This window comes from Martes martes (genome assembly GCF_963455335.1).
Source record: "Martes martes genome assembly, chromosome: 11".
Classification (NCBI taxonomy): Eukaryota; Metazoa; Chordata; class Mammalia; order Carnivora; family Mustelidae; genus Martes; species Martes martes.
The window spans coordinates 88,369,912-88,392,119 of NC_137899.1; the positions used below are offsets into that span (position 1 = coordinate 88,369,912).

The 22,208-nt window shown below is 42.7% G+C and overlaps 1 protein-coding gene across 2 annotated transcripts in view; it reads right to left on the bottom strand.

Annotated features, from left to right (window-relative positions):
• The window catches only part of CHCHD3 (coiled-coil-helix-coiled-coil-helix domain containing 3), a 278,794-nt gene that overhangs the window by 10,988 nt on the left and 245,598 nt on the right, over positions 1-22,208 (bottom strand). For both annotated transcript variants that reach the window (XM_080818064.1, XM_080818065.1), the window contains exon 7: positions 347-482. In XM_080818064.1, coding sequence (XP_080674190.1) covers positions 347-482 — 136 coding nt within the window. The remainder of the gene's footprint in view (positions 1-346; positions 483-22,208) is intronic.

Here is a 22,208-nt window from a genome sequence, read left to right on the forward strand (position 1 = left end):
CTGGCTTTGAGTACTGGCCCAGAAATACGGGGCAATGACCTTGAGGTCACAGTTATTATAAAGGACAAAGGTTCAAAGCAACTGGAAAAAATATTGTTTTAGTAGGAATCTTCTTTCCTACGAGTGAATGAGCTAAACATAAGGTGAATATGGGTTCTTCCCACAACCGCCAAGATGGAAGTCGATTACTAACTAATGGACTCGTTATGGCAATTCTTGATGACGACGACTAGTTTGGTTTATAAAGCTCTTCCATACACATTAACCTATTCAGTCCTTATCAATGCCCTATGATGCTGGGCTCGCTTTCTTCTGGTGCCCCATTTGACCTGGCTGGCACACCCACCTGTTTGGCCTGATTGACACAGCGCATGTACTGGTCAGCCAGAGCGGAGCAGCTGAGGGTCTGCTGGGTGTTCTGGCGGTAACACTGGAGAATTTTGGCCTGCAGATCAGCACAGACAGGATGAAATTCATACCGCCTGAAAACAAGAACAGGAACCAGTGAGACAAATGGTCTTTGATCAGAATGAAGATTAAGGCTACAGAGTATATGAAACATTAAATAAGATACATATGTTACAAGTGCAGGAAAAAAGTTTCTAAAAATTATTTCTATGACATTAGTTCCAGTAATCAATACCACCATGAACCTCTCCCGACACTGTAACATTCCCAACCAAACCTATACCTCAATCAGCTGAATGGTGCCAATACTCTTCAGCCCAGTCAGCCAAATCAGAAACCTGAGAGCCCTAAATTCTCCCTTCCATGCCCATATCCAGACGGTCACAAAGTTCGAGATAATCCAGTCTGGTCCTCTTTCTCTATATTCACTATCATGACATTAATTAAAAATCACTTGTATCCTGGAATTAGCCAATGCCCTCTAAACTAATCTGTCTCTTAGCTTTTGCCCCTCTCCTCCTGCCTTCCAGAAGGTTCTTGCTAACACACATGTATAACTGAGACCGTATCTCTCTCTACTGCTTTCTAAATAAAATGCAAGGTCAACAGGCAAGTCCTTCTGGATCAGGTTTCCATCTGCTCTTTAGCCTTCATTCCCCGCATGACTGTGGCCTGACCAAACCACTTTCAGGGTTTGATCCATACACATCCCTCATGTCTTTGCTCATGCTGCTCTTGATCTTGGACATGCTCTGCACCCAGACTCCCACCCATTCCTATATATCTGGAAAATAACTACTCATCTTTCAATACTTGAGGTAAGTACTGAAGTGTGTAACCTTCTCTAGACAGCTTCACTAGCTGTCCATTGAGGGTGGAGTCTACTACTCCCTTTTTGGTGACCCCAATGACCCTGGATTAGCTTCTTCTACCACTTTTTTCACCTTCCACTTAACACTGACTACACCATAGTCTGGTGTAATTTACTAACTTCTATCTACTAGGAGGCAAATCCCAAGAAGTAAGAACTGTCTTGTCTTCTTCGTGACCTCACTTACGGATATGGATACCTCTTATAGAAGTCATGCAATAAACTACTGAGAATACAAATGGGTGGAGAAAAAACATTTTTAAATTTTCTGGGCTAAAATTTCACTAATTATACTTACAAATCTCAGATTTTAGTTAGATTTGCTTTCAGTGAATATGCAGTACCAAACATAAATGTCTCCAAAAATCTTAAAATACACACTTGAAAAATGATAACAAAATCAACCAAATGAATTATACCAATGAAAAGGAAATATTCTTATTAAGATGGTAGAGGAACTTGAATTATGAGAACTAAAAATACATGGAAAAATACATAATATTATCACTTTTAATCTAGGAATTCATATTTTTTTTCAAATTAGTTTTATTTAGTACAAAAGGCTTCCAGTCTTTCGTATCACTTTTTTTGCAATTTAAATCTTTTATTTCTATCGTAATCTTGAAATAGCATTATTTTACATTAAATGGGTTCTTAAAAAAACCTCTAGAGAATACAGGGGGAATATTTCTCATCAATAAGGAAAACCCCTGGGTGACGATTTGTCTCATTACTTTTATCCAACATACTAAACTAATATATATTTTGCTAGTACAGAAAACTGAAATGCAAACCATGTTACTCGTCCCTGAGGGAATTTACTTCTTCCTACCGTCTGAGGAAAGTAGACATATAGGGGAAAAAAAAATAATAATCCTACAAATTTTACACAACACTGCTTTTACTTTTTCATTCATTACCTTACTGCTCTGCCAAATACGTAAGAACAGAATTTATATCCAAATCCCTGGAGTTTCCATTCTCTCTAAGATTTCAAAGTCTGTATGTCTATGAATTCTTTTTGGACATGGATTTCCCTAATCCTCTACCATGAACATCAGCATCTGAAGGGAGTCAGCTGTGCTTCGGAAAGCAGAAACACAGACACCACAAACTGACTGATTATAGCAAGACACATCTGGATAAATATTGAATAAAATATAATTAAGCATTAGGTCAGCTGAACCCAGAAAATACATGACTAATGCCTAAGATTGTTCATGGGAAAACAGGGTTATGTTCTATCCTAGGGCTGAGGACCATGATTCTTCTATCATATCTTAGGTTTAAAAGCAAAGGAAGGAGGATAGGGAAGGAAGATAAGAACAATCCCGACCTTCTCTTCAGATCTTCCCCATTAACATACAAGAAAAGATCGTAAAGAATCGAGCTTCCACATGCTACACATCATAAAGAAGAGGGTGGTTTCTTTTCTTTAAAAAAAATATTTGCGATGGAATAATTCATCCAATACTATGAACTCCTTAGAAAGTGGTAATTTAAGTTGTATATAAACATTTATCGAGTTGAGCTGTTAGTCATGTAAGTTAATGTCCATGAGTTATTTATGATCTGAAATGTGTCGAAATATACTTTTATCACCACAAATCAATACTGCTCACTTCCAGGGTCCTTGATTTCCTGTCTGGTAGTCTGGTCCATGAGACACACACACACACACACACACACACACACACACACACACACCCCCACTCCTGCTGAAATCCTTTTTGTATACATTTCAATGTGTATTGACAATTAGATAGTAGAAAGGGGGGAAACAGGGGCGGGAATCAGCATAATTGTCTCCCAGTTGCTGGAGTAGACTCTGGCACATTCTTCTTGGATTAATCTGTAAGGGCAAAGCTCTGCCTCTGTATTGATCGGCAATGCTTGTTATGCTGCTCTAATGCACTGTTTTCACTCTGGGAAAATGCTAAATGAGATTACTGTCCACCATTTGAAGCCCATAAAACACAAGTCATGGCACCTTCCATTCAGGAAAAGGTTTAAAGCCATTTCCAATATGCATTATGGTAAGCCCTCCATACAGCCACCCAGTCAGCAATTGATTTCTATTGACTGATTTCCTTCCTGCTGATGGAAAAAGCCACTACTAGGCAAAAATAACAAAAGGGCAGAATTTCAAGATACCGAAGAAGGAAAATTAAATCTTTAGCTGCAAGAGACACTTGAACAATTTAACTTCTTTGTAGGAAAGTAAGATTAAAAAAGGCAATGGTGAATGAGAAATGTTAAGACAAAGACGAAATATAAGTCTGGAGAACTCGAAACGGTAATAGAGAAGAGATACACAGTAATCCAAAAACATACTTGGCAAAAAGGGATTTGTGGAATAAAGTCGATACTTGAAAATATATACTGATCACAAACAACAGAAAGCCCAGTTTTGCTGTCACTTGAAATGACTGGGGATTCTGATGGGTCCCACCACGTATCCTTATGCCCCTCTTCACTTTCCTTTTCCTTTCTGGACTCTACGCTCTGTTCCCTTCCTCCTCCCTCACTCCCACAAGCACCAGCAGCTGCCTTTGCCCTTCCTACCCCACCCCACAGTGGCCCTGAGGACCACGGGGGTTGATGACGGGATTCGGCGGGAGACATGGAACACCACAGACTTGAACAGAGAATAAAATCACTCCTGGCAAGGCATTCCGTAGCTAGTGAAACCAACTTTGCTAATGTTTTATGCTAAATATTCACTTCAAAGGCAGCGAAGAAAACAGATCTAAGTATTTTGCTCATTACACTGACAGGGCCACTGTAGAAACTTTGGGGGGAAAAAAAAACCCAGAAAAGAATACAGAAATACATTTGGGCTGTTTCTAATTTTTCAGTGCTTAAAATAACACGGTGATGGATATAAAGTGTTACTGTTGTCTCTGATTCTTTCCTGGGGATAATTTCTTGTAAGTTGAATTAAGGGTCAAAGACAAATAAAAACATTTTGGCAAAACGGAAGCCGAGATAAGCAGTGTTCAGCTCTCCTCTTCAGACTCGGTGACACCCTGACACTTGGCCATCTGTTCTCGAGCTCTCTGCAGGTTTCACTGCTGTTTTCCTCACTTTCATGTCTGAGAAACTTCTTTTGATGTGGGTCTGAGCTTTATATTTCGAGGAAACTACTTACCCGTCTTTTTAGTTGTTCTAATATAAATGGCAAGGATAATAAGGTAAACTTCAGAGAAGGAACAAAAAAAATATGGAGACAGCTCTCCTCATGCCAGTCTCCACCAGAAGGCTAAAGTCATGTGATGACAATCAGCAGCCACAAATTCCTAATGCTCTCAGGAACACAGAAATCATTCATTAGGAGTACAGGTGCACCAAAAAGAATCCTTTCCCTGTATCTGGACCAGTAAGTACAGAGTGGTGTGGGGAGGTGGGGGTGGGGAAGGGAAGTGGAGGGAGGGACGGAGGGGAAGTGGGGAAGAGAGGGAGAGAGGAGGCAGGGAGGGAGGCAGGCAAGGAATGCATGGGTAGATGGATAGATATAAGAATGGCTGGAGCTGAAAGAATTCTGATTCTTTTAACAGGTTGTGACAATACATCCTTCATGGGATCTGGTGATCCCATAAAATAGTATCTACCACATTAAAAGTAGGCACACGACACAGCCATGGAGTCAAATCTTTAGCTCTAATTCCTATGGCACAATGCAAAAACTCTGATTTTATTCTGTATTAAACATTTCATTAGATATTAAGCCCAGGAGTCAGGATTCCTGCTTTTAATGACACAAAACTAAAGCTCTCAAGCCCACTGCCAACAGTTAAAACCCTGTAATAATCCACTCACTTATCATTTATAATAAAGCTATCATAAAATGCAGTATCAAGGAAGGAATTCAACTCAAATGTATGACCTAGTCAAATTTTTTCATTTTTCATTTTACCTTAAATTACAATATCCCAATAATAGTTTCCAGACTAAAACGTAAACAGCCTCTTTTTAACAATGCGAAATCTGAAAAACAACTCAACCTCAAGCTTTTCTGGCATTCCTAATAACTGCTAACCACCCTTAGTAATGATGCTTCTACCTGAGATCTAATCAAATTTCCACAGTTACATTAAGAGGCCAAACATCTCCAAAAGCTGCTTGCCTTCTTAGTTTCAACTTGTCTCCATATTGCTATAAAATCTGAGAAAATAAAGTGAAATAAAAGCAGAGGACATTTTTTTTTAACATTTATTTTCTAAAATAATGAACGAGAGCTATGATGTTGTCTATCATCTCAACACAAAAAAAAATGCCAAAGGCCTCCCCCGTTTTCAGAGGAGGGACCGCTGACCTTGATGACACCTGGTCCAGCACTCAGCTCAACGAACCAATCAAGCTGGAGAGTGGATCGTTACCCATAATGAGTGCCATACCATTCAACCAGCAGATGCAACTGGGTGTTGGTAAGGAAAAACTCAGCTTCGGCTAGAGATACAATAGAGTTTATAGAATTCTATCCTCTACTCCAAAGCTTGAAAGAGCAGTATCTATCTGAAAATACTTTAATATTTAATTTTTAATTTAATCTATGATTGACTTTGGAGAAAGAGGTCAGTATTACAACTCAGTAATCTGGATCCACAGGAGGAAGGTGACCTATCTGCAAGGATGGAGGGGAAAACATGGCCAGTCCTATTCCAGGTATTAGCATCCCAAGTAAAGGGCCTAATACCGGGAAAAATACACAGAAAGGACCTCTGGTCACCTTTCTGAGATAAAATGGATAATACGGTGTTCTCCATACACAGATTCACCATTTAGACCAATAGGCCTCACATACCCCAAGCAGATGAACACAAACCACCAGAACATAAGGTGAGTGAAAAGCTTTCCGATTTTGCATTGTATTTTTCTTCCTTCTTCAGGAATACCGAGTGCTTGGAAATGATGGGGACATTAGGGCAAACGTAGGAGGAGAGTGGGAACTGAACAGGTGACCACGTGAAAGCTGGTGGGGGCTGGAGCTCAGTGGACAGTGATAAACTCTGACATTACGGGGCTCCCAGATGTCTGCTGTCTTCCCGAGCAGGCTGCTCTGACTCTGCTCTTCAGAGAGAACCCCAGGACATCCTGCCAACTTCACCAGGCCCTGAGTGAGGTCCTACTACATGGACTCACCCCACAAGGCTCTGGATTTAGAAAAATGCAGCCATGTTCTGCTGCATCTCCAAAGAATAAGGGCCTAAACCATTTTTTGTTTAATAAATATTTTCTCAAAATCTGGTAACTTAGACTAATGGCTACTTGATATTTAAAAAAAAAAAAACAGAAAATTTCTCCAAGTAATAATGTCTTGGGCAGGTCATTTGGTTGAAAAGATTTGTGAAGTCAGGCATCAGGTATGAGGCAGAGAAAAACAATCAGTTGGCTAATTTCACTTTTCTACCACATCATGGTACCCTTGACACATTTGGGCTACGTGCAGCAGGCGTATTCTCTAAGAAGAGAGGTAAAATACTTCTTACTTACGTAAAAGATGCCTAGAATAAGAGGTGATAATTATATAGAGTTTAGGGACACAGAACATAAATGATGCCAACATTAACTCAACCCGGAAGGACCCCAAATTCACTTCTGATCACACTGTCTTTGAACAACCCAGGACTCACGATATGTTGCTTTCTCGAACTCACACAATCTTCTCATGAAGCAAAATGCTTGAGCTAACATATTGCACTGAGCGAGCCTTAACTTAGAGGAGTATAAGCCATCTTTCCCTTTCTCCCTTTCTTTCTTAACGATGCTTGGAATATTGTTATTGCTTAATAAAGGCCAAGTAATAATGCGGTAATAAAAACAGGGACTGGTGGGTTAACAATGCAGCTCCTGGCTTTAGCAGCTGAGACAGCAGCCAGTTACACAAGTGTCCTCACTAGAAACATCACCTCCTGCATCCACGCAGTAGGAACAAAACAGAATGGCAGTTCACAGACACGGCCCTTGTTTGTAAGAACTGTACTATCTGCAGAGGCATTTTCTGTTCCTTCAAAAGACCTATAAGCCGTGGAATGCAGAAGTGTCCAGGGCCCAGTGTTAAACGTGAATCTCCAAAGGATACATCACTGTGTGAGTGAGAACAAGCCATCTTAATATACCAAATTATTTTTATTTGAAATATCTCAATAAGGCTTCAAGGTGAAGAAATGCATTATTATTAACAGTTTAAGTACAACTGAAGAAAAGAATGGCATCTACTCTCTCCTGACTTGGTAAAGTAACTTTTTAATTAAACAACTTAAGAAATGTTAATCCTGAGCATACAACACCCTTGCATTTCTTTTATTTTAGATATGTGTATACCTATATATAATACACTAAACTTATGCCAACACAACTTAGTTTATTTTGCCCCTCCCCCACCGACTTTGTGAGTGATTTCTAGTCCCCCTATTCTGTTACTTTGGCATGTTCACTAAAATTGGTCTAAGAATGGAAAATATGATGGTTGGCTGGTTCCTTCACTCTTTCATCCATTCTGTTACTCCAACAACAGATATTATTAAGCATTCGCTACCTGCCATTCACGATGATAGGCTCTGAATAAGATATGACCTTTGCCTTCAGAGAGCTCACAGTCGAATTAGGGGGTGGGGAGAGAGAAAAGTGCACATGCCATCTTATAATGAGATCGAGAGGTAAAACAGTTGTAAACATAGCGCTAAGCAAATCTGGGAGATCTGGCTTTGGATAGAAAAGAAATGGAATATATAGTGTTTTAGACAAGAGGACATCTATCACTAGTGAACAGGAAGCAAAAACTGGCTTTATGATTTTCTCGAAGCAACTTTGAGGCCGCTGAAGATCTGTCCAGTGTATCCAGACTACAGAGACAGATTGAGAGATGGAGAGGAGAGACCTCCTTTGACCTTGGGGATCTGAATACACCCATAACCTGGTGACTCCAAGCCTTCTGAACTCTACTTCCCCCTGGAAAAAAGCTTGGTGTTTATGTTCATGACATTTGCCAACACAGGCCTGGTTTGGAGAGGTAGAAGTAGTTGTATATAGTTAGAGCTTGAAAATTCTCTGAGTCAAGTAGGAATCCTCAAGGAAATGATCAGAAGCCAGGACATAGCTTTAGAGCTGCCAACAATAAGCAAATGTTGAGAAAAGTTCCCAGTTGCTACCTTAGTAGGAGAGCTCTGGTGGTAACTCTCCGTTGATGGTAAAATGACTCTTCAGCCTTCGTTGCTACCCCTGTTTGAAAATAACTTTTGGAATCACTCTATTGCTTTATTACTTGATATGGCCAAGGAGAATAAAACTGGGTAATTTGGTCCTGGATCAATGCCCAAATTTGGAGGTAGGAAGGAGGAACTGGGATAAGATGGGGAAGGTAGAAAGATACTGGGAAGGAGAACATACCAGCAGGGAAATCATGGAGGAGGAGGGAAGACATTTTGGGCCAGAGGAGTTTCACTGAGGAGTTTTCTCAGTGGAGAAAAAACAGAGGGTCTGGCCGTGCATCCCAAGCAGCCCGTGGGAAAGGACGAGGCAAACAGGACTGCACATTCTAGGCCAGGGAAGTAAACTGTGCGTTTGTTTTCCAAGACAACTTTCACTGCAATTTCTGGAAGGGAAATCACACTTCTCCTCATTGCCTGTTCTTCCCGTAGAAAGTCCTCAAGTTCAGAAGAGGAAGAACTGGATAGAGCCAGTGTGGTGGTCCCCAGCACAGCCAAAAGGCAGGCACCAGTGCCGGCAATTTAACAGGTTTTTCTGATAGCATATAAGACTCTCCAGGCAAATGTAATGAAACACTGAATACAACCTCCCAAAGATAATCCTTCCATATTTGAAGAAATATACTTCACAGGCCTTATTATATCATTTTCATCAACAAGATCTAACGATTATAATATCATAGAGTCACAGAATCCTCTGTGTACCAGCAGTCTGTACAGAAATATGGTTGGGCATACACATTCGAGTTAAGCTCCTATTTTTAGTCTCTTAACAATTTTTCAAAAAGAATTACCCTTTGGGATGGATTTCTTATGCTCTTCAGCTGAGGGGATGCTTGGGGGGGAAGGGTGGGGAGACATTTGGTGAAATCCCATTTGAGTCACCCAAGCATAAAAATACACCCCACTCTCCCCACCTCTTCCCTGCTGTGATCCCACGTGAGAGAACGCTCTTCCTACTAAGAGAAGTCAAGAATAGCTTCATTTTTGAAATTTCAGAACTGTCCCAGAGCTCAGTGCGACGGCGGCACACCCTAGAACAACTAGGTAGAGACCAAACATTCCATCTGTAGTGACACAGTGAGCTGCGTCACCGGAGGTGAGACTCCTTCCTCCACTATGCTGGGAGAGCAAGAGCCAACTCCCAGACACACCCAGGAAGGCCTGTGGCTGGCTCCCTTAACTGTAAGAGCTGCGAATGTTATGTATTTTAGTGACAAGTGAAGGAAAAAAAATCACCCATACTGATCTGCCCTCTAAGTGTTGGAGTGCTAGAAACGAGGTGGGGGGGGGGAATCGCAGGTGGGAAGGAGACAGAGCGAAGCCTGTTGTTGTTTCTCTCTGCCGTGGGGAGGACTTGGACTTGAACGGGAGGACTTGGAAGGGGAGAGTGCGTAAGCACTGCCAGCGGATGCCGGAAGCCCCTGAGTGGGGCACCAGGCCACACCAGCAGACCTCCAGGGACATGGGGCAGCCAGGCAGGGAAAGGCCACACGGGCATCACAGTGATGGCCGCCGCGTACACGCCGCGAAGGGGATGCTATGGGGTGTGTAGAAACAAAAGGAGGGAGAAAAACACAGGCTCCTTAAAGACACACCCTCGCAGAAGTCACAGGTAAGAAAAGCGCTGCACTGTTCTGAGGGGGAAAGGGTCTCTCCCGGGTGGGGGTAGCGTGGGAGTGTGCGGAAAAGGAGACGGATAACAGAAGGCCCTTGAATGAAGGATGGGATTGCAAGGGGATAGAGGACATTTGAGAGTGGGGGGTATGAGCCCCAGTCCAAGCTCAGTGGAGCCAGACACGTTCAGGGGACTGGGGCTGGAGGTGGGGCTTGCAGAGGCGAGAGGCGATGCTGGAAAGGAAGGGGCCGGGTCTGGGAGAGAATGCCGCTAACAGACAGCATGCTTAGGGTCTACTCCGCAGCTGATGGCAAGTCACCAGCCTTGCCAAACAAGGGGGTTCAGTTATAAAGGTGTCACCGTGAAAACGCTGACATGTTACGAATAAACCAGATGGATGGCAGAGGGACCTGACTAGTCCAGGAGGCCAGCAGAGCACTCCCTAGGTACAAAAACAGGCCAGAAGGGCAGCCCCGGGAAGCAGGAATGGATGTGCTAGCATACAGGATGGGGGGTCAGGGGAGGAAAGAATGAGCGACACACGCGGCTTAGGCCCGGGGATTTACAGAATGGAAGTGCTCAGAGATGCCAGGAACCCCAGGTGGACAGGTATGGAGCTAGAGCTGAGCACGGGGCAGGGCTGTAAGCACATGGGAGATCCCCAAGCAAGACACAGGGGTTGCTGAGACAGAAGGCAGGATGTGCTGTGGGAGCAGCAGCCTCGGTGAGGGAGAGGCAGGGAAAGGAGAGGGAAGGCCCCAGAGCTGAGGGTGGAGGGAAGAACAGCGCAACAGACTGTCCCGGGCAGGGGGAGCTGGGGAGGGCCGAGTCGCAACAGAGAAGACTGTCAGCAAGAAGAAGGCTGATAAAGGGCCAAGGTATGTGATCCCTCGCAATTTGGAGAAACAATTTCAGGAACAGGCAATAAGAGAAACGGAGGGAGCTCCTTTAATGGGGTACAACTGGCAATGGGAAAAAGGGAAAAATACGAAAGGGGAAGATGACATCTGGCTGGAGACGTGGAGGTCACAGATGAGATGGAAGGATTTCGTGGGGTCTTAAAGAATACGAAAGGCTCAGGCAGTTAAGGGAGGGGACAGAAAGGAGCTCCAGGCGGAAATGTGAAGGAAGTAAAAGCAGTGATGTCACTAATAAACTTTTTCTTTCCAAAACCCCTATGGAATTTATGTACAGATCAGAAAGCCAAACACTTTCAACAGACACATTCTAGGAGCAGACAAAGGAATTCCCAACAAGGACAGTCGTGAGTGAAGGTGTGCTCAGAAGTCAGGAAATCGGGAAGGCTGTGCGAACAAAGGAGAGTCTTCCACAGTCCTTTAAAGGCAGGCAAGAGGGGCAGAACGGAGGGGCCAGCCCCCGCAGATGTGGTGCGATCACAGAGAAACACAGATTTCCTGGTTAAAGCAAGAAGTCTAGCATCAAGAATGCAAAAAATGGGGTTGGTGAGGTGCGGGAGAAGTCAGCAGTGTGCTGAGAAGCCTCAAAGGCTCGTGCAGGCACATGACAGAACAGAGATCTTGTGAGAGCACGGGAGACAGAATCTCCCCCTCGAGGCGTCACCAGGTACGGGTGGAGAAGAGCAGAGATGGGCCTGCAAACCCGGCACGCAGGGGTGTCTGGGAAGACCAAAGCAACGCCTGACACTCACAAGGGACCGGCCAGAGACCCTCCTGTAACCCCTCTCGCCCCCGCCCCCGCACTGGATATCCCACCACAGCACTTTCTTTTATACATAAAGGAAACGCACTGGAGGCAGGGATCTGGGTGTGCATTTACTGGTGGGTCTTGTCCTCATGCTCACTGTGTCTTGTATGGTCACTTTGAGCCCCTCCTTGCTCTCCAAAACAGACATATACTGAAACTAATGGTTAACGGTTCACAGAAGATGGAGAAAGCCTGGCATAAAGTACATTTGAAAAAGAAGAGTTTATGGGTGTTAGTCAACGAGAGTTACTTACTCTCTGTAAGCACACCATGTACTCAAGTTCAATTTAAAATCACGTAACATGTATATGCTGGCATATGCAGAGGTAACAGGCGTTGCTTCAAAGGAGAGGACTTGGACAGGAGATCAGGGACTTGAGGAGGAGCTCTACTTTTGCATGTGACATTTAAATCTTCTATCACAGGCATATGTCACTTATCAAGAAAGAATTCATTTTAAAGACGACAATGCCATATTATCTACAGATACTTTGTATGCCCTGAAAAACAGGTACAAGAAAGGTTGCTTTCCCATTTCTGTGAATCCGTAGCACTTAATAGACAGCGCCGAGACACCAGGTCAGAAATCCCTCATGCCAACTCTACACAGAGACAAAAATGTGAGCTGGGCAATGATTCACAATGACTTCGCACGTCACAGCCCTTCTGGCTTAGTATCTCAGCAACCTCGTGAGAAAGAAGGACAGAGAAATCACCTGATTATTTTGAGTCACGGGGTAAGCCATTGGGAGTAACGCCTAAGAGCAGAAAGCCTGAAAGCTGCATCCATCCATGAAGTCCTTGTCGGTCAGAGAGGTTGGTCCCCTCCATATCCTCTTCCCTGCGCTTTCCCCGCCTTGTTCCCTCTCTTAATTGTGCGTGAACCCCAAAGCTCAGGTCTTCACCCCTGTTGTTCTGTGCTTCCAGGTGCAGTTATCCTTCCCTCTTTGGGCACCTCCTATTGCTTTCTGCGTGACAGAATGGGTTTTCTAGTTGCTGTCCATCAGTAAGTAGCTGTGCCATCTTTGGCTTCTTTGGGCATCAGTTCTTTATAAAATACACAGACAGAAATCTTCCCCATCTGAAGCTAGGGACTAGATCCAGAGGTCCTCTTACATTCCCTCTAACTCAAAGACCTTTTTTGATTTGACCAATTTATTTGATTTCCAGTTCCTTATGCAAACAAGATCTTCCTTCCATTTTTCACCAAGAGCAATACTGTCAGCTCTACCAGTATGTAGAGCTCTTAATACTTTATATTCAAGAAGTCACTGAGACTGTTAGTTGTTCCTTCGAAAAGTCTTTCACTTTCAACCATTGCTTGGTTCGCCTTAACAGTGCCCTAGGCTAAGCTAACAGGTCACGCACAGCCTGCTCTTACTACTGTCCTCCGAACAGTCTCTGTGCCCTCTGCGGCCTTCTCTTCAAGCTCATCAACATCAATTCCACCAACTGCATACCCTGCAGAATGCCAACCTTCTGTAGGAGGCAATCATGAGTCTTACCTCTCCCTCTTCACCTCCCGTAACTAATTTTACTTTTAAAATATTTCTCATATCCTTGGCCTCCTCAACAAACTACTATTTGTGGTGTTGGGAGAAAAAGAACCCACTGAAACTTCTACTAAGCCACTATTTACCTATTCTGGCTTCCACCTGAAGGACAGATGGTGATAGATGCAAGGTTGTTCTCAAACACAATCTAAATAGCTAAAGAGCACAGCTACACATATTCCTGATGTCTACTTCCCAAGCCCTGTTATAAAATCTTACACTCATACTCTCAATTGATTTTATTTTTCACTGTGGCTAAGGGCACTACCTACCATAGTGGTAAGTTTCCATAGGAACTGAATCCATTTCAAAAGGGTTGGAACATAGAGGCTTAAAAAAATGCTCAAACATGACTCTGTACACAGTGCCTTGCATCTTTGAAACTCAGTATTATAAATATTAACCTCTTAATTCCCTGGAAATAAGTACCAGAAATGAGAAGGAAAAAAAAAAGTCTTTTTGTATTTGAGAAATGGATGTTTAATGCAACTGGTAGGGAAAAGAAAGAACTTGGAAGGTAAGTTGCTGATAATCCATTTCACCTCTAGCATTAAGCACAACTAATCACACATGGTAACAGGACTGACCACGTTTTAGAAGTACATTACGAATTCAAGTAACTTAATTTCCCTACTTAATCCCCCAAACATGAGGGATACTCCTCCAAGCATTTTATAGCTAATGAAAGTGGAAAGTTTATATGGGATGTATAATCACATTGAACTAGACACATGCCTGTGAAACACCAACACAATTACTCCTTTATTTAAAAATTCTAACACATTTCTCTGTTTGGTTCTGATTAACAAAGTATTCAGTACTGATGCCATAAGAAGGCATTAAATTCTAACATATCCTATAACCTCAACCCCTTGTGTTACATAAATGGATTTAAGCAGTTTTCAGAGGGCAGGCAAGATTTAGCAAATTGGTTTAACATTCTAGGTGGCTGCTGAGACCGAAATTAACAAGACCGTCCGCGAAGGACAGAAAACAACAGCCTGCTATGCAAATTCTCCCAGTGATGATGATGAGCTTCAGACATGAGTATTTCAGAGGTGGAATCTCCATGATTCCCATATAAAGGGCTAATGATGTATTACTGCAGGACTGAACAATGCAGTTCTCAATTCACGTCCTGGATGGGATTCACCATGCTGAGCTCCATTAGTTTTACATCTCCCTAAGGGTTCCAATTCAGCACGATTAATCTAAGCCATTACACACAGCCCCAATCTATGAATGTCTGCCTTACGAATGTCCCTTAACACAGCTCTCCAGTTGAGTGTTTCTGGGGAAAAATCACATAAACCAGGGAAACTTGAATCATTATAGATTCAGAAGCAAACACTAAATTCTACCTACCACATTTTTATGTTTCTGTGATAAATTCACTCTCACCCTTTTTACAATGATTATTTTATCCCACCCCCCACCAAAAAAATAATCTCACCCCTTTCTGTCCTCTTTCACACTTGGACATTTGTCTACATTTTGCTGAGAAAAACAGAAACTAAGAGAGAACTCCTTTACCTTCACACTATAAACACTGGATCTGCACCTTTTCTAGTGTTACTCTGGAGGAAGAGTCCCTTCTTTTGTAAAAAGAAAGGCACGTGGATCCCATTCTTACCTTCTCCCTACCCTATTTTTAGTGGGATTTCTTTCTCCTTCTATCTTCAATCTTTTTCTCAACTGTATGACCGCCACTAGCATTCCCACAGTCTCTCCAACAGGACTTTCTGGGATGATGGAAATGTCTTGTACCTATGCAGCCCCACACCGTGGTGACAGCCACATGGAGCTACTGAGTACCTGAAAGGGGACTAATGCAAAGGGAATGCATTTCAAATTTTACTTAATTTTAATGAACTTATATCTAAAGAGTTTAAATCGAAATAATGACTGTCCTATTGTTGAAAGCACAGCTCTGGGAGATACTGTGCTTACAACCACCACCTCCCCTGTCTCACTTTCTATCCCTTTGCTTTTATTCGCAGCAAGGTGGCCAAATCCATGAGTTCCTCGTATACGTCATCTAGGAACAATCAGCACGTTGTTCCCACTCTTTAAGACTGCTGGAAAAGGGGCGCCTGGGTGGCTCAGAGGGTTGGGCCTCTTGCCTTCGGCTCAGGTCATGATCTCGGGGTCTTGGGATCGAGTCCCACATCAGGCTCTCTGCTCGGCGGGACACCTAATTCCTCCTCTCTCTCTCTGCTTGCCTCTCTGCCTACTTGTGATCTCTCTCTGTCAAATAAATAAATAAAAAATCTTAAAAAAAAAAAAAAAAGACTGCTGGAAAGATGGGTAAGGTAATGTTTAAGCTCTCACCGCAATGCCCGGTCCAGAGTAAGCTTTTAATAAATACAAGTATTATCATTAATATTGTACTGTCTAATTAGCTTCAGTAAGTTATTCTGGGAACTTACTAGTTAGCACCTTATTTCCAAAGCTAAACTAAGCTCCACTTTCAAACAACCAACTTAAAAAACCGGTTCTACGGTGTGGAGATTCCTCAAGAAGTTAAAAATAGAGCTTCCCTATGACCCTGCAATTGCACTACTGGGTATTTACCCCAAAGATACAGATGTAGTGAAAAGAAGGGCCATCTGTACTCCAATGTTTATAGCAGCAATGGCCACGGTCGCCAAACTGTGGAAAGAACCAAGATGCCCTTCAACGGATGAATGGATAAGGAAGATGTGGTCCATATACACTATGGAGTATTATGCCTCCATCAGAAAGGATGAATACCCAACTTTTGTAGCAACATGGACAGGACTGGAAGAGATTATGCTGAGTGAAATAAGTCAAGCAGAGAGAGTCAAGTATCATATGGTTTCACTTATTTGTGGAGCATAACAAATAATATAGAGGACAAGGGTAGATGGAGAGGAGAAGGGAGTTGAGGGAAATTGGAAGGGGAGGTGAACCATGAGAGACTATGGACTCTGAAAAACAACCTGAGGGTTTTGAAGGGGCGGGGGGTGGGAGGTTGGGGGAACCAGGTGGTGGGTATTAGGGAGGGCACAGATTGCATGGAGCACTGGGTGTGGTGAAAAAACAATGAATACTGTTACGCTGAAAATAAATAAAAAATTAAAAAAAAAAAACGGTTCTAGAATCTAACCCACGTGGGAGCTGCTGACTGTTCATAGGTCATGAAGGTACCCACCAAGTGTTCAGGTAGAGGCAAAATAAGGCTCCTGCATGTATTTGGATAAAGGGATTAAAAAGCTGCACTCATGTTAAAATCAAACCTCCAGCATGGGGTACATAATTAACATAAACCTATGTATCTTTTCTTTTCGCAGCGAAGTTCTCATGGGGAGCAACAGTCCTCCCTTTGAATAAACGGAATTGTATTTGAAGTAATTACACTTGGCACAGATTTGCCCACTGCTGGTGGCAGGACTGCTACCTGTGACTAGGCAGTGAGGGGAACTCGGCGGCATTGGTGGCAAACTGCTTTAATTTGCTTTCCTAGTAGCAAAAGCCTGTCTAAAACAAGTTGGGCATTTCAAGAATAATCAACACCACACAGCTAAAGTTCTATTACTGTTCAGCCAGTATTCCAACAGGCCAGAAACTGGTTTTTTCAGCCTCTTCCCGTGGGTTTGTGCATCTCTAGTGTCATAAATGTCATTCTGTAAAGCCAGGCCGACCGTCCTCAGCGGGAAACCTAGAAGTGCCAGTGTTAATTAAAAATGTTGGATAACTTTTCAGTTTATTCATGCTGTGAGATCTGGTCCCCCACCCCACCCTCAAAAACTTGAACCGACAAAGGAGACTCAAGAGCAGGGAGAAATAGGAGAGTACGAACTGGGATTTCATTTCCAAATGGTTTAACGGTGACAGCCAGTGACTGCATTGACTCTGACGGTGTTGGGGCGCAGATCACAAGATGGGAATGGGGGAAAGGATGGCCGGGAGGATTCTCTTCTCTCTAACACTGGATGCAAAGAAAACCCTGATCAGAAATTAGAAATGGTCTTTTCTCTGCCTGAATGAGTAGCCCTCGAGAAGCATAAATGAGATACCCAGGAATCCCTACGCACACCAAAAAACAAAACACAAAACAGCACAAAAGATCTCTGCAGATTGATTACTGGTCAGAAATCGGTTGCACAAGACTAACTTTTGATGTAAAAAGCTTATAAAATTTAGAGTTTTGCTATGTATGTATCATTTCATATCATGGTAAGAAGTATATAATGGCTGTGGCTACATAGTATGTCATAAAGGAGAAATTCTAGACTTCTCTGCCTAATTCAATCAATGTCAGCTGTCCAAACTGCCTGGTTATGGCGAGGAACTCCAGTGGGAGTCAGGACTGAAGAATCCTGAAAGAGGAAGGTCTTGAGCACTGCCCAGGATCCTAACTCGAGTTTCAGGTCTGAATAGCTGGTGTGGTTATCCAAAGTGAATAAATTAATTAGATAATTTATCACAATCACACAGTGAAATAAAGTGCTGAGGCTTTATGAAAACTTTATTATTATTATTACTTTTTTTGTAAGCAGGCTGCATGCCCAGTGCGGGGCTTGAACTCATGACCCTGAGATCAAGACGTGAGCTGGGATCAAGAGTCAGACACTTAATCAACTGGCCACTCAGGTACCCCCCAAAACTTTCAATACAATGATAAATCAAGTATAATATTAATTTCTTTTTTTAAAAGTATTTATTTTTATTAACATATAATATATTATATGTTAATACATATAATAATAATAATAATACCGCTGGGGGTACAGGTCTGTGTATAATATTAATTTCTACCAAGTAGATTTTTCTTTTTTTTTTTTTAGATTTTATTTATTTATTTGACAGACAGAGATCGCAAGTAGGCAGAGAGAGGAGGAAGCAGGCTCCCCACTGAGCAGAGAGCCCGATGTGGGGCTCGATCCCAGGACCCTGGGATCATGACCTGAGCTGAAGGCAGAGGCTTTAACCCACTGAGCCACCCAGGTGCCCCCCAAGTAGATTTTTCTACTGTAGATTTTTACCACTCTGATATCTCCAACATTAGCTGCAAGTGCCCGTATTTAGACTGAAGGAAGAATCGCTTAACAGATGGAGGCTTACTACTCTCAGTGTTTAGGAAAGAGGTCATTTGATTCAAGTCGTATTTCCCTACTTGAAAACTAAGGCTTCTGCCCAGGAGACACTATTTCAGAAATGCACTGAAGGTTAATATCTTTGCATGTATTACAAATGCTAATCAAAGTGGAATGTTAATATATTCTCTTATTCATTACAAAGAAAATGGCAGATATGACTGCACATTAAGGACTTTCTACTAACAGTTGCTTCTCCCCTGCTTATTTCTTAGGTCCCTGCAAATGCCAGTCACGGTTTCACTGGTGCTCAGGTAGCTGAAACGAGGCAAAGGAAACGGGCTCTCCTATGAGGAGCAACATCAGGACAAGAGGTAAGAAAATCAAGAGCCTCGTTTTGTGATATTTCATTTCACTAAACCCACCGGTAGGAGAAAAGGTGAAAAGAGAACGGAGGGGGAAAAAAGGGTTTTTTTTTTGAGAAAAGATATTAAAAATTGCAGCCTTTCTTGCTCCCTCCCTTTCCCCCTCCTTCCTATTTCTACTCGAGGCACTGTCAGGCAGGGAGTGAACAGATTTTCATATATGCTTCTAAAGCAGGGGCAGCAAATATAAAGGAAACGTGCCAACTCCCTCGGTGCTCATACCAGTGCCGGATGTCACTCATCAACCAGGACAGTCCAGGCTGAGCCTCATCACTGCCGCATAACCCTTCTCAACAACATGCTGCAGAGAGGTTATTACAGTCGGCTCGAGTTGGTGCCTAAAACCAAATTTATTTGTGCTCCCTTGCTCTAAAGTTTGCCCTGGTGTCCTAGCTTTGGCACGGGGTCTGACCCTCTCAGTTCTGCACTATCCTAGGTCCTACAGTGAAGGCTGAGAGTCTGTGATGTCAAAATTCATATGAGGCCTAGCTTCTGAAAGTAAGCAAGACACCAGATAATACGACTTCTCAACTCATTCCACATCCCTCTAAAATGTCAGCAAAACCAGGAAAAATCACCTGGGCTTAGCCTATTTCTTTCCTTCCTGGAGAAAAAGAAATTAGTAGGCCCCTACTAATGTTCAAGATGGATCTTAAGTGTGCTTCTCCGCAGCTGCCATCGTGCTTCCTGCTTTACCATGGGGGCCCTGCCTCATCGCTCTGGGCCATTCCAGAAACGGAAGCCTTCCAGGCAACCAGAAGCTGTTAGCTGCAACCTGCCTGGGCCAGGTCCACATTCTGCTCCCAAGGATAATTCCTATATGCTTCTGCCTGTATTCTCTCATTCCATAGCTTAAGAGAGGATCGTCTCCCACACGTGCACGAAGGATCACCCTGGTTAAGCAAGTCAACAAAAGATCAGAGAATGGCAAAATCTTGCCAGAAGTTCATTCGATAAATGGCCCATAAAGGTCTCAAAAATAATTTATCAAAATGGAGGTAGGTTCTAATGGCTGGGAATGTGGCTGCCTGAAAAACGGACAGAGGCTGGGAGAGACACAGCGGATCTCTGTCTTTATGTGGGAACTGAAGGAAAGGTAGCCATTTCTCCCATGCATGCATTTGCCCCTTGCTCCCTGCAGCTGCTGGCTCTACAGAAAATGCTGGTGCAGGAGACGGCCAAAGAAAAGGGCAGCACTGATCTGCTTTAGAGAGAACTGAAAAGATTTACGTATTTTTTCTGGGGTCCAAGCTTTTTTTTTTCTTTTTGGCATTACCCATAATGTATCTGTCCATGGGATAAACAGAGACGCCTTCCCTCACAATTATATTTGCTTAAAGGAAAACACAGCTGCCTTTCTTGCATATTAAGACGCAACTGGAACTAGAAAGACCAAACAAAGATTTCAAAGGGAAGGAAAGTTTTTACAGCATAAAAGACACTCCACCGTACCAAAGTGCATTGAAACTAAAAAACCGAGGCAGAGTAATGACTATTCTCCTTGGGGACAAAAGTCCTATTGAGCAAGAAGCTATAGGTGCCACTTTCCAGAAGAGCCACCTGCTACTACTTGGAGCTATTGGTGATATTCAGGAGCCCGAATTTCAGAGTCCTTCCATCTATGGGGTTTGTGTGGGAGAGTGTGCACGCACGTGCGCCCTGAGGCAAAACCAATAGGTAATTACTCGATGCTGTCACTGTGGGATAACTGAACCATCAAGCCGACTACTTAATGATCCCCTCTTAGACGACCAGCATCACACCGCATGCTCCTGTTAAGAGGAAACCTTTGGAGAAACATGCTAATCCAAGCGAAAGCAAGGAAGATACTGTATTGCTAAGAGGGCCCACCCCATCAGAAGAACAGAATGGAGCAAGAAGATAATGAACCTAATTAGTCAGTCATTACTTGCTATACTTACAACTGCTGCCACAGTGCTGTTCTATGTGATAGCTTTTTCAAGCAGCAACCTTTCCACAAATCAAAGCAAGAGCCAAACCAGTTTCTTTTATCCCCCAGTGTTATGGAGAAGTAACTGACACACATCACCCTGTAAGTTTAGGGCGTACAGCATGACAGTCTGATTTACGTACGCTGTGAAGTGATGGCCGTGAGTTTTGGCTGACATCCACCTTCTCATACAGAGACAGAACGAGGATAGAAGGAAAGAAGGGGCAAAATATTTTCTCTTTGTGATGAGGACTCCTAGGATCTACCCCCCGAACCACCGTAACCGTATCACACAGCAGTGTCAGCTGTAGTCATCATGTTGTATTTATTTATCTTGTAACTTGGAAGTTGGTACCTTTGGTCACCTTCCTCTAGTCTCCCCTTCCCCTACCCCTGCTAACCACAGGTCTCATCTGTTCTTCTGTAAATGTAGGTGTTTGTTTGTTTGTTTGTTTGGATTCCACATATATGTGAGATCATTCAATATTTGTCTTTCTCTGACTTATCTCCCTTAGCATGAGGCTGAAAGGATTCATCCATGTTGCCACAAATGGTAGGACTTCCTCTTTTTATGGCTGAGTTATATATATTTATATGCACACACACACATATCACAACTTCTTTATACATTTGCCCATCGGTGGATACTTGGGCTGCTTCCACGTTCTTTCCTGTGAAATATTCCCGGAAGTGGAGTTGCTGGATCATATGGTTGTTCTGTTTTTAATTTTTCAAGGAATCTCCATACTGTAGTGAGTGCACCATTTTACAACCCTCCCAGAGTGCTCAAGGGTTCCCTTCCCTCCACATCCTCACCAGCATTTGTCATCTCTTATCATTGTGGCGACAGCCATTCTAACAGGCCTGACATGATACTTCATTGTGGTTCCAACTGGTGTGTCCCTGATGAGGCTGAGCCTTGTCTATCTTCTTTGAAGAAATGTCTATTCAGGTCCTTTGCTCATTTTTTAATTGGATTACTTGGGGTTTTTTTTTTTGCTATTGATTATGTGAGTTCTTTATATATTTTGGATATTAATTCCTGATTAGATGTATCATTTCAAATATTTTTTTTTCCCATTCCATAGATCGTCATTTTCACTTTGTTGATGGTTTCTTTTGCCGTGCACAAGCTTTTTAGTTTGATGGAGGCCCACTTGGGTTTTTTATTTTGTTGTTTGTTCTTTAGGTATCTCTTTAAAAAAATCATTATCAAAACCTCTGTCAGAGAGATTTGTTCCTATGTTTTCTTCTAGGATTTTCATACATTACATCTTTCTAATCAATTCGAGTTAATTTTTCTGAGTGGCGTAAGATATGGGTCTAGTTTCATTCTTTAACATGTGAATATTCCATTATCCCAGCGCCATTTATTAAAGAGACTGTCCT